This window comes from Anthonomus grandis, chromosome 13, assembly GCF_022605725.1.
Source record: "Anthonomus grandis grandis chromosome 13, icAntGran1.3, whole genome shotgun sequence".
Classification (NCBI taxonomy): Eukaryota; Metazoa; Arthropoda; class Insecta; order Coleoptera; family Curculionidae; genus Anthonomus; species Anthonomus grandis.
In genome coordinates, this window is record NC_065558.1 from 2,480,687 (window position 1) to 2,493,228 (window position 12,542).

The following is a 12,542-nucleotide window of genomic DNA, read 5'->3' on the forward strand; positions in this document are numbered from 1 at the left end:
AGATAAAAAAAATGCACTGTATAAAAGAGAATTCGACTTTTCCAGCTTTATCGATATCATCGTTTCATTTTCTTAATAAGGTGTGGATCGCTTGTAAATAGTATTTTTCTCCTTTAATTTGTCAAACTAAATCCGAAGAAGTTATGAACATGATCCTGAAAAGAGTCCAATTTATTAAGCAGCGAACGTACATTAATTATCTCTGCCAAAAAGATCATAGAAGGAAAAGAAAGAAAGGGTAGAAAAAAATAAGAATAACAAAGGTTAAGTATTTACAGAGAAGACCTTGATAAGGTAAGGATATCAAAACACACCTCTGCATGAATAATTTTTTTAGTTTGTGATTGACTCTATATTATACAAATTAATTACATAGAAAATTAAGGGTTTAAATGCAAAAAGAAGAAAGTAGCACAAGGGCAGAAATTTTTATAGCTGCTCATTTTAAGAAAATAAAGGAGAAAATTATCGTTAATATGAGCCGTTATATTAGTAACCACAGAAACCTTTAATTAAAGAATATTAAAAAAAAACAAAACCAAAAGCTAATCGTCAAAAAAAACTGTAGTTAGTAACGTGATACCAAGTATTTTCCTTTATGTTCTATACAGGGTGCCTCCGATTAAGTCGGCACTATTGGTATCTTTGTTAATGTTTAAGATACAGGGTCGGTTAAATTAGCAAACTAGTAGGATTTTTTCTGTTGATTAAAATGGTGAAAACAGAAAAAAAATTGAACATCGCGTTTTCGAGAAAATGTGAAAAATGTACTTTTGTTAAATGGAATCCCCTGTATGTTTTTACATAAATCAAAAGATAATAATTTTTTAAATAAAAAAGTTTATTTACACTAATAGCCTAAACCTAAAAATAACAAAGTTATAGCGATATTAATAATTTTGTCAAATTTAGCAAAAAGTGGCCTTGAACTTTTTGAGAGCAAAACAAATAAATCATTTTTTGAATAATAAAATGACAGTAGCCGTAGAGATTTTATTAAATAAAGAAATACTGACAGTTACATGTTAGCAAAGTTTGTGATTTTTGTAAAATGTAAATTAGTAAAATGCCTTTTACGCATATTGAAAAATGTGATATGTTAGAATGTTACCTTGTATGTCGAAAAAATAGTAACAGAGCGCTAGAAGAGTACCGCCAAAGATTCCAGACTCGTAACTTGCCAAACCGTAGATACTTTTTAATTCTCTACAGAAAATTTAGAAGTAACGAAAACGTGTTTAAAAGAACTAGAAGAAGGAACCAATTTATAGTAAGCGAGGATGTTGAAATTTCTATTATGGCATATTTTGAAGCTCATATGGAAAACTCAACTAGAAATTTAGCAAGAGCTTACGGTGTGAGCTTAGTAACAATTTGGCGGGTCTTAAAGAAACACAAATTTGTGCCATATAAGTGTCGACCAGTACAAACATTGTTGCCTGGCGATAACGAAAGAAGACTTGCTTTTTGCAACTGGTTACGTAATGCATATGAAGCTAATGATAATATTTTAAACCGTATAATTTGGAGCGACGAAGCTAATTTTTCAAACAAAGGTATGTTTAACCGTAAAAATGTACACTATTGGTCCCAAGAAAATCTTTTCCTTACTGATCCCAGAAATCCTCAAAATCAATTTAGTATAAACGTTTGGTGCGGCTTAATAGGAAGCCAAGTAATAGGACCTGTGTTTTATGATGGCATTTTGACTGGAAGGAGATATGTTCAACTCATATTATCTGGAGCGCTGGAAGATTATTTGGATAATGTTAACTTGGAGGGACGGCAACAAATCTATTTTCAACAGGATGGAGCACCTCCCATCAACTAAATGATGTAAGAATATTACTTAATAGACTGTTTGACGATAAATGGATTGCGACACGTGGCCCGATTCGTTGGCCACCTAGGTCACCAGACCTAACCCCTCTAGATTTTTATTTTTGGGGTTACATAAAAAATGTATAAAAAAAATACAGAAACCGTTGATGAGCTTCAAACACATATTAGGCAAATAATTGGATCAATAGATGGAAGATCAATCTTAAAAGCTACAAGACGTATGCTTAAGTGTGCTCAGAAATGTATTGAAGAAGATGGCGATGTTTTTGCTCCTTTATTATTAATTAGTAGTTTTACTTGATGTTATTTATTTCAGAGCCAACTTGCCTAAATTTGACAAAATTATTAATATCGCTATAATTTTGTTATTTTTAGGTTTAGGCTATTAGTGTAAATAAACTTTTTTATTAAGAAAATTATTATCTTTTGATTTATGTAAAAATATACAGGGGATTCCATTTAACAAAAGTACATTTTTTACATTTTTTCGAAAACGCGATGTCCAATTTTTTTTCTGTTTTCACCATGTTAATCAACAGAAAAAATCCTACTAGTTTGCTAATTTAACCGACCCTGTATCTTAAATATTAACAAAGATACCAATAGTGCCGACTTAATCGGAGGCACCCTGTATATTTGCCCTTACCTAAATTATTTAGTAACAATGAAATTTTTCAAAATATGCGTAGAAAACTTCAGCGCAAATAAAATTTTCAATTATACTTGCATTTCATTAAATATTAAATTTATATTAAGTTACAGATATTACATACGTGAGCTAAATATATGTTTGTCTTCTTTTTTATTACAAACTACAGATCTATATCCCAACCGTTTTTTTTTTTTTTTTAATTTAGGTTGATTCAACAAGGCCTAGTGAAGTCCGAACAGAGATGCACTACTCATCCTGCGAATCAGCTGAAGTTGGGCATGTACAGTGACGTGTCCAAATTTCCATATTCCGGAGGCTACGTGTGGATTTCCGAATGTTGCCCTCAGAAATTCGTCTCTGTATTTAGCGGGTCGATATTCGAAGGGTCTCCACATCCTCCTTTGGTTATATTGAAGCTTTTGTACCATTGGTCTTGTCAGACGAATATTCAAAATGTCGTTCAATGGGTAAGCTTAATACTATAGGTAATGCAAACTTGTTTGTTCTTTTTACTAAAACCACTTAGAGATTTAAAAACATTTGCGATAATAAGCGATGAATTAAGTAAAACTGAAGCTGAATTAAGTTTACGTGTTACTAATATTAAAGAATCGGTGACAACACAATTTAAAGGGGTATTAAAAGCATTTCACGCAATTCTATTCATTTATTGAAGAATGGTAGGAAAATAATTACATAATCAAAATTATATTCCTCTTTATTTTACTTACTTTATTAACTGTTTTAATTTTCCCCCGAAGATGCTAATATCGTTAGCCGAAACACGTGTCGAGTTAAATTAATTAAAAAGTCTAAAAGTTTGTTTACTTTAGATGCCAGAGATTAAATATTTTTTTCTAAATTTCAGGTAAAAGTAGACAATCTGTACATTAAAGGAATGTACACTTGGTTGCGTAGCATTTGCTCTTTGGCCCTACAAACTCACATGAGGAAACTAGGAGGACCAAACATCCGAGTGGAACTGGGCGTAATATCGCTGGGTACGACCTCGCAGGACGGTAATTCGCGCCAGGTCAAAGTTGAAGTACTGGGGGTACTGGAAACGACCACCAAACTTTTAAGGCTCAGAGCTATTGAACCTTTGGCGGACGGCGATCGGAATTATAAAAAACGTTTCGCGAAAATCCTCGAGCCGATCGTGCATTGGGTCCATAACGGCAGCACCATCGTGACAGACTTGACGGTCGATAAGTCCACCTTATGCCAGTTGGGTTTTAATAAGGTTGTTCAACATAGCACGGCGAATGTGGACGAATCGAATACGAACAAGACTATTATGGAGTATCTGAGGAAAATCGTGCCCAGGATGTTCCAAAATGCTTTGTCGTTGCTTTCCAGGTAAGTGAGGCAACTATAGCCCTATTATGTTTCTATCGAGTCATAATATAATTAATACATTTAGTGGTTAAAAAAAGCCAATGTAATTTAAAATGCAGGATAAAATATAAATTAAAAAAAAAGTTTTCGTTATACAGGTTGAGCAAGTTTCAATTATTTTTCTTGCATGCTGCATTTTCTCTCCTATGATTATTCATATGTGTTTAATAATTAGTACATCATTTTTTATACCGTAAAAAGCTCTTCGATCAATGAAACTTTGGTAAATATAATTTATTTATTTATTCAATCAAGTACTATTCTTACAATATGTATTATAATCTAAAATAGGATAATTTTTACATTAAGATGGTAAAATACATATAAAGTCTAAAGGGAATAACAACTGAAAGAAAGAACTGGAAGAAATAGTCTATTTTTCCTCAAAGAGATGGGTTTAAATTAAATAGTAATAAATCAAACTACAAGTCACGTTTCTCAAATATATTGAGTATAAGGTCAAAGGATTACACGTGTTACGTCTGTACTAGGCATCGTCAGATAGAGTACAAATTAACCTAGTTTGGTACACCTACGTCAGCGCTGCAGCGAGACGTATTTCGCATATCAAGCGGTAAAAGAGAGAGAACGGGTTTTATTCGGGCTGTTCTAGTGGTATAGTTGATTTTATAAATATGGATTTTATAAAATGTTGAGATTTAATTGTTATATTTTTATAATATTCAGGCAGATTCTAATAATTTCTTAAATTTTGCATTTGCATTGGTATTTACAATTTACAAAGTAGGTAGATAAGTACAAAAAAGTTTAGTGAAATACGAGGTCCAATATTTACAAAAATAAACAAGTTTACAAAGTATCTACATAAGTAGGAAAAAGACAAAAAATAAGTAGAAACATATTTACACCAAATCGTCATTCTGTTCAGAGCTGTCCGATTCAAGGATTGAACACCCTAGTTCATCCTCTGATGCCGTCTCATCGTCAAGGCATTTTTTTTGCTGCAAAAATGGCCATTTTTGCAAATTATCTAAACCCGTCAAAATGGCGGTAAATTCACCTTTTTTTGTTAAATTTTTTGGAAATTTTTGAAAATTTTTGAAAAATTTTATTTTTGTTTTTATTCCCTATTTTTCTATTAAAGTTCATTTTTAGAGGGTTGGGTAAAATTATAAAATTTTAGATTTTTTTGTGATTTTAATTAGAAAATTTGGGAGAAAATCTTTAAAAATCGCGGTTATGGTTATCCTATAACTGGGTATAAGGGTGCTGAAAATTGATTTGGTATAGGGATTTACTAAAAAAGATTCATGGGAGTGAAATATTTTTGGTAATGGGCGATTTTTGATTATTTTTAAAAATGAATTTTTGGCAATTCATATTGTGACAACGGAAAATTCGGTAGAAGGGGGAAATTTTTTAATGATGTTATCCCAATAGCCCCCATTTTTGGAGGTATTTTTACCTTTAATTTTTATCTGTATTTATTTTACATGTAAGGTTTTCCGCGAAAAAATAAATATTTTAGAAAAAAGATTACGTTTATTTACAGTAGTAAAATTTATTAATTTAAGAAATTAAGAGATAGTAATATTTTTTAGTTTAAACAAATTTTGTGCCAGCAGTTGCGGTTACACAAATTAGGCAATAAAAATTATTAAGTGATAGTTAATTGTAAAAAAAAGTTTATAAGAGGATTTTATAGGTGAAATTTTAGATCTTTATAGTCTTAATTTTGGTTAATGAAGCTAGGAAAGTTCTGTTTAAGACTAGGATTAGATACCCTATTATTGGAAAAGTAAATTTTCAAACTAGGCAATTATTAGATAAGTTCTTTAAAATCAAAGAAAATGGCGGTATTTTAGTCTATTTAGAGGAACCTGTTCTGTAATCGATAATCCACGATTTGATCAATTTGATTTATTAGTTTTCATATCGTTGTAGCATTGAATATTTCCTAAGAGTCAATATTCTAAATTCTTTGGAGAAACAAATCAAATCAAGATGTAGCTTATAGTTAAATAGAAATGGGTTACAATAAAAAAATTTATACGGAGATCTTTTTTTTAATAAAATTTTGAAGGCGAATTTAATAGTAATTTTTTATAAATTTTAAAAATGATTTAGCTCTAAAATATGCACATATTGCCCGTCGCTTTCATTTTAAAATGAAATAAGTCGTAACAAAGTAACTTCCCAACCTTCCCAACCCTCTTCACTCTCCTCAGATGAGCCTGTATTAACAGAGTGAACACTAAATTTTCCACTGCTTCATCTAAAACGTGTTCTTTTTCTATGAGTTCATTCTCAAACTTTCTTACATGTTGGCAAATATTGAAACACTCTTGTTCTGTCACCTCCTCAAATTTTTGTCTTGCCAGCGCCTCAGTATCAGGCAATCTAAACGTGGTATTCCGCGCTGCAACCCAATTCTTTACCAAAGCCCATATTTTTTCAATGGGGTTTAGTTCGGGATGGTACGGAGGTAAACGGAGCACACAATAACCATCTTTTTCTAAAAGCTCATCTAACCTATATTTTATGGAAAAACGAAATTTATTTTCAGAAATTATTTTGTATAACTCTGGCCTGTTTAATTTTGAACGAAGAAAAAATTTTAACCATCAACCTTTACTTTCGGTAGAAAAGTTAATAATAATAATTACATAGAATTGGGACACCCTGTACGTATCATGTAAATAAAAGAATTCTACGTCGTATAATTCTTCTAAAAAATTGTTTTCTAAGTAATTTGTACCTATGAAGATAATTTAATAGATACAATAATTTTGTTTTATTTAAAGTGGGTTTCTGCTCTAAATAACATACCTATACCTAATATAAAATAAAATAAGAAATATAATATGAAAGTTCAGTGTGTGTTTTCCTTATGGTATAATTTATGCACCAAATTAAAATAGGAAATAAAACAAAAGTTGGTTGAAAAGACTTTTAACTTTTTGACTTATTTTATGTGAAAATCGATTTGAGAATCAATTTCAGCCTATAACCCTTCTTTTTTTAAACAGGTTTTTGTTTTCTTCTTTTTCTTGAAAATGTTCAAAATACTGGAATTGTGTGTTCTTATTGATTTACCGTAGATACCTGTAATTTGTTAAAGGAGTGGTAATCCCTTCTTCAGCCCCCCTTTTCATGAACTGAATAATATTGTTCACAATTTCACAGCTTTGGCTGTGTAAAACACGACCCGTCCAAGTTTTTTAGGTGCCATATCAGTATTATCAATATAAACACACACACACACACACACGATAATATCTTAAATGAATAGTCACAAATAATTTCAAATTAATACCAAAAAACAAACAGATAAAACTCCGGCGATCTTTCGTGAACAAAACAACTGGCAACGCTTAAAATAACGGAAGCAATATCCTTATGGATGTTGACCGAACGATTTATCACGCAGTTCTGCGGAGAGCGTTGAATATTATGATATTTGAGCCTCGGCGTTGTCAGCTCCATTCGACATTCATTTGCGTGACAATATTAATACAAAACAGCAGTGCACGCCTGTGGAGCTATTTCGCATCCAGCTTAGCACAACTAAACAAACATCGCGCTATATTTTCTCTTTGTTGCGTGTGACGTAGATGTAACAAACTAGGATGGTTTTTACTCTACTTATTATTAATTATACCTAATTCACACTAAAATTACAAACTTATAACTAATTTCATACCTTGTGTATTCACTAATAAAAAGAAAAGTAGAAACAACACTATGTGTTACAAGTCCAGGGTAAAAATTAAAAGTTAATAAAATAGGACGAAGACTAGTTACCATATGAAGATTATAAATAAAACAAAATGAGGTTTAAAGGAAAAAATAAAATTAGTGTTAAAAATATATTTTCCTTTAGTTTATGTCACTTTGAAATTGGTTTCTTTGGTAAAATTTTAGATTATTTTGCTTTGTTTATAATTACACTACAGTCAAATGCTACTTGTTCTTTGAATAGCGGGATTATATTTTATACAAGTATTTTTATCATTGAATTATATTAGAATTCTTTATGTTTTAATATATTTAAAAAAAAAATGTATTTCCTTTCTTATTTTGAAAACAGTTTATCAAAGTCAATTTGAAGTCTTTTATTATGTGTTTTGGAAGCATCAGAAAAATACAAAAAAAAGTATTATTTGTAAATTTAATTTAATTTTATTCACATTAATAACGGTAGTTGATTTAAGTGTAGTGCACTTGTATTATTTAAGTAGAATCTGAAGGCAAGGTGAAATTATAAGAAAATCAAATGTGGCTCAAAATTTAAAATGTCGTTCACACAGTTGAGCACTGGACTTTTCTTGACTTTCGTTATTTTTAATTTTTCTAGAAGGTCCAACTTTTTACCTTTAAAACATTCATGTCATACTGTCACATTTTCATGTATGGTACTAGAATGCCATACAGATAGTAGATGGTTAGCAAAAGTTGATTTCCGTGATATGTTTGTTATACAGGCTTACGTGTTCCAATGCCTTAGCGTGAATTTAACGCACAAATTGGCCTATAAAAACCTCTATTATTAAATTAATTCAAATTACGATTAAACTCCCGATTTAGTTAAGTTATCTTTCTTGTCCTTAGTTAATCAAATGAATATAAAGAGTGTCGGATGTTATAAAAGAAATGGAAAAATGTTAGCCAATTGTAGGGATAGTCTACCAAAATAACTTAGACAAGAGAATTTTAAATTGTGTGTATCTGGTTCATTATGTTCTATGTTGTAAAATTTAAAAAAGAATTTATTTATTGTTTAATTAATTGCGAAGCCATTTATAATCGCCATATAATGTGTCTAGTTCTTTGCTGTTTTTGCAAGTGAAATTTTGAAAAGTCTATTGAAAGCAGCAAAATATGGTGAATTTTCCGAGAATTGTATTATATTAGCTGCGCATGAAGGTTTTCTTTAAATTTGAAAAGAAATGTTTCCATTTTCCGTAATGCGTAATAAGTCTAGGAAGGGTAGTTTCTTCTGATTGTCTTTCTCTAACGTGGACTCTATTTTGGGGTGTAGTTCATTAACGTAAGTCATAAAATTATTCAGTAACAATAAACAAACATAGTCAGATATTTTTCATATATTATCATTTTAGTATGATGGCTAAAGTTAAGATCTTGCGATAATTATGGCCAATACTGTAAGTTATTAAAAAATTCACAGCAATTTCTTGGTCATTCATTTGTAACTATGATTTAATTATTAACCACTTACCAAATGTTGATTTTGTAACATTAATCATCACAGGATAAGGAATTAGTGACATACGTGTCTAGTATGAATGAATCAACATTAAAATGTTCTAAATATATAATAATAGCATTTATACGAGATTGAAATCCCAATTCACCTATACAACCAACATAGTGGGCACCATAATTATCTTCTTCTACATCCAGGAAGCCTATATTTATATCAGCTATAAAGAGTTCATAGCTATTTAATTGTATATTTGTCCTAAGGTACTCGTATGTACATTACCGCTCAAAAGTATTTGCCCACATATGACTGTTTTAAAGTTATAACTAAAAATAATAAACCCATCAGTTATTCTTATGAAACGGTTTGTTTATAACAAAATGAATATAAACAATAAATTTTTCAATTAATTAAATTTAAGAAAATCAAATTTTGGATTCATCTACATGTCCGCCTCGATTTTTAATACTCACAGAGTTTCGGTAGTCTTCTAATTAATTTGTCCAAAGTTTCCTGAAGTATCTTGTGCCAAAGTCCAATGATAATACATTTTGTTTCAACCGATAACTTTTTTGTTTTAGACATTTTAAAGAATGTTGAAAAACCAGCAAAGAAACGGTGACAATCGTCAATAAGCAAGCGAAATTATTTACCAATCAATTCTTGAAGACTAAACACCTTTAAATGTTTCAAATTTCATCGAAAACGAGCTGTAAACAGATTAGCATATTTTCACTACATTGTTTGTTATTTGCAAGACTAGTTTTAAATACTCAGTGTTGTTTAACAGACGATAGTTGATAGGTATGCTGTTTAAGCATATATGTATGCAATTTACAAAAAAGATACAATCTCAATATAGGTATAAAGATAAGATTTTTGTATCTAATTTAAAATATTTAAAAAAATACATGGTGGGCAAATACTTTTGAGCGGTAGAGTGTATCATCTATAAATACTTTTTCTAATATCAGTGGGGATTTTCACACAGAAGTACCAACTAACACAAAAAAAAACATTATTCTTATTAAATGTTAACCTTCCAAGTGTCACCAATGAGTTTGGCAGCTGATCAAAAGAGAATATCTATGTATAATATATATGTAATAAATAATAGTATTTAACATTTAATTTATTACAGTAATATCATCAACACGATATTCTCATTATTAATCTCATTTAGACAAATAATTCAACAATTTCTGGACGAGCTGGTATGGCGCGAATGGTTCGGTAACACCTCCCTGCAAGCTTTCGACAATTTAGTGGCCCACGTTGCGGAACAAACGAAATTCGAATGCAACCAAAGCCTCATTGTAAAGTTGAGTAGGGTGGCCCAAAATCCATTTAAACAATGGAACGTCCCCTCGGTCACCGTCACGTCGTCGTGTGTCCCGCCGCCCCCCACTCCCCAGGTACCGGTGAAAACTGCCGAGATCGTCAAAAAAAGGAAAAGGTAAAAGTTGATAATAATTTTATTGAAGCGTTTTGTTTTCCAAAAGTAGCTCTTGACATTTCTAGATATAAACATTTACAAAATTTGTTAAAAGTATTACAGTAGTTTCACTAAGAAGACCCGAAGAAAAGTGGTTAAAAATCTGCACCAGGTCTCGAGAGGCCTTAAATTTAAAGTTACGGGACCTTGAAGGTCATGAATTGTCGATGCATTTATGTATGATTTTCAACCTATTGAGTGGTTTTAGGTCAATTAGTTAGGATGAAAGTTGAAGGAATGCAAGAAAGCTTAACGCATGTCCTAAACAACAAATTTTCATTTACTTATTCAGCTACATATTTAAAATGTATAATATTTAATATTTATTACATATAATTGTTGCTTAATAATTACAAAAATATTTCCTTAGATGCCTTGCATCCGTATGAGAGGACGAAGGGTGTAAAATCTGTACCAGATTTATATTTATCCATTATTGATATTGTAACAGTTTTTATTTAAATACAATTATAAAACGAAAACAATAGACATACAGTCATACATATTCGATTAAAAAAAAGATACAAAGACAAACAAATGAAAGAACTGCTACTAAAACTGAACTAAACTGCTTATAATTATCTATTTGAAATGCTTAACTGAATTGACAAAATTTTTAGTTTTAAGATTTTTTTAGATAATAAATTATATAGTTTAAAGCTATACAACTAAAGTTCGCAGATTTACAAGAGTTTTGTTTGTCAAACTTTGGGACAATGCTATTAACATATACATAGTAGGTCTAACAATAAAACAAACTTAATTTTCTTTGCTCCTCCTTAAGTAATAAATTTGTTAAGTTCTAATAAAAATTAAAACATAAAAGTTAGTGATATTAATTCGTTACATACCAGACAACCAACTCTATAAAAATCTGTAAGTTTAATAAATGTTTTCATTTATAAATAAGAGGTTTAAAAAATCAAAACAATATAAACTATCACCTCTAATTTGTAAAAAGTTCCAAGTCATTGTTATCTTAAGGAACCGGTCAGTGAGACCTACTATACAAGCAAATCGGCCAGTACTTTTAAAGCAAAATGTCTCCCATAACTAATGAACAGATCTTTCAACTATTCCAAGAGGTGAAGCTGCAAAGTAATGCTATTAAGATAGATGTGCAGACTATAAAGGATGATTTAAAGAATTTTAAAGAAAAAATAGAATCTTTGGAAGATAGGATCTTGGAACTGGAAGTGGAAAAATTGGAAGTTAGTAAAAAATTGCAAAGGATTGAACAATCCAGTAAGAGCTCTGGTATTGCTAGATTTTACTAAAGCCTTCGATTTTTTAAATCATCAAATATTGGTAGCCTTACTGCACTACATAGGATTCTCAAATCATGCTATAGCTTTAATAAAGTCATTTCTAAGTAATAGGTCTCAAATGGTAAAAATTGATGCAATCTTTTTAAGTCGTCTTTCAGTTCTTAATGGGGTGCCTCAAGGTAGTATATTGGGGCCACTACTATTTAGTATTTATACAACATGCTTTCCTCAATATCTTGAATACTGTAAGTATCACTTCTATGCAGATGATACGCAGTTGTATCACTCCTTTGCACCTTCTGATTATTTAACTGCTTTGAACCATATAAATGCTGATCTTGATGTACTTGTTAAAGTCTCTAGTAAGCATATGTTAAAATTAAACCCTAAAAAAATGTGTAGTTATTCTCTTTGGAAGTAACGTTCAAATAAGGACTATTTGTGAAGAATTTTCTTTGTTTGTTGGACATCAAAAACTTCAAGTAGTTGAGAGTTCCAAGAGCTTGGGTTTAACACTCGATTCACAGCTAAAGTTTAGTGGACACATATCAAATAATCTTAAAAAGTCGTATTGTGCTCTAAAAACCATGTACCCTCATCGACATTACTTAGATCTGAATATTAAACGTGAGCTATGCGACTCTCTTGTGTTGTCAAATTTTAATCATTGTGATGTGGTTTATGGACCTTGTCTAGATGGTC

At 30.6% G+C, this 12,542-nt stretch overlaps 1 protein-coding gene across 1 annotated transcript in view; it reads left to right on the plus strand.

Moving 5' to 3' along the window:
• Positions 1–12,542, plus strand: part of LOC126743575 (uncharacterized) — a 46,859-nt gene that overhangs the window by 17,390 nt on the left and 16,927 nt on the right. Inside the window, exons 10-12 of the mRNA XM_050450725.1 lie at positions 2,700–2,961; positions 3,363–3,853; positions 10,261–10,533. Of these exons, the coding sequence (XP_050306682.1) occupies positions 2,700–2,961; positions 3,363–3,853; positions 10,261–10,533 (1,026 nt within the window). The remainder of the gene's footprint in view (positions 1–2,699; positions 2,962–3,362; positions 3,854–10,260; positions 10,534–12,542) is intronic.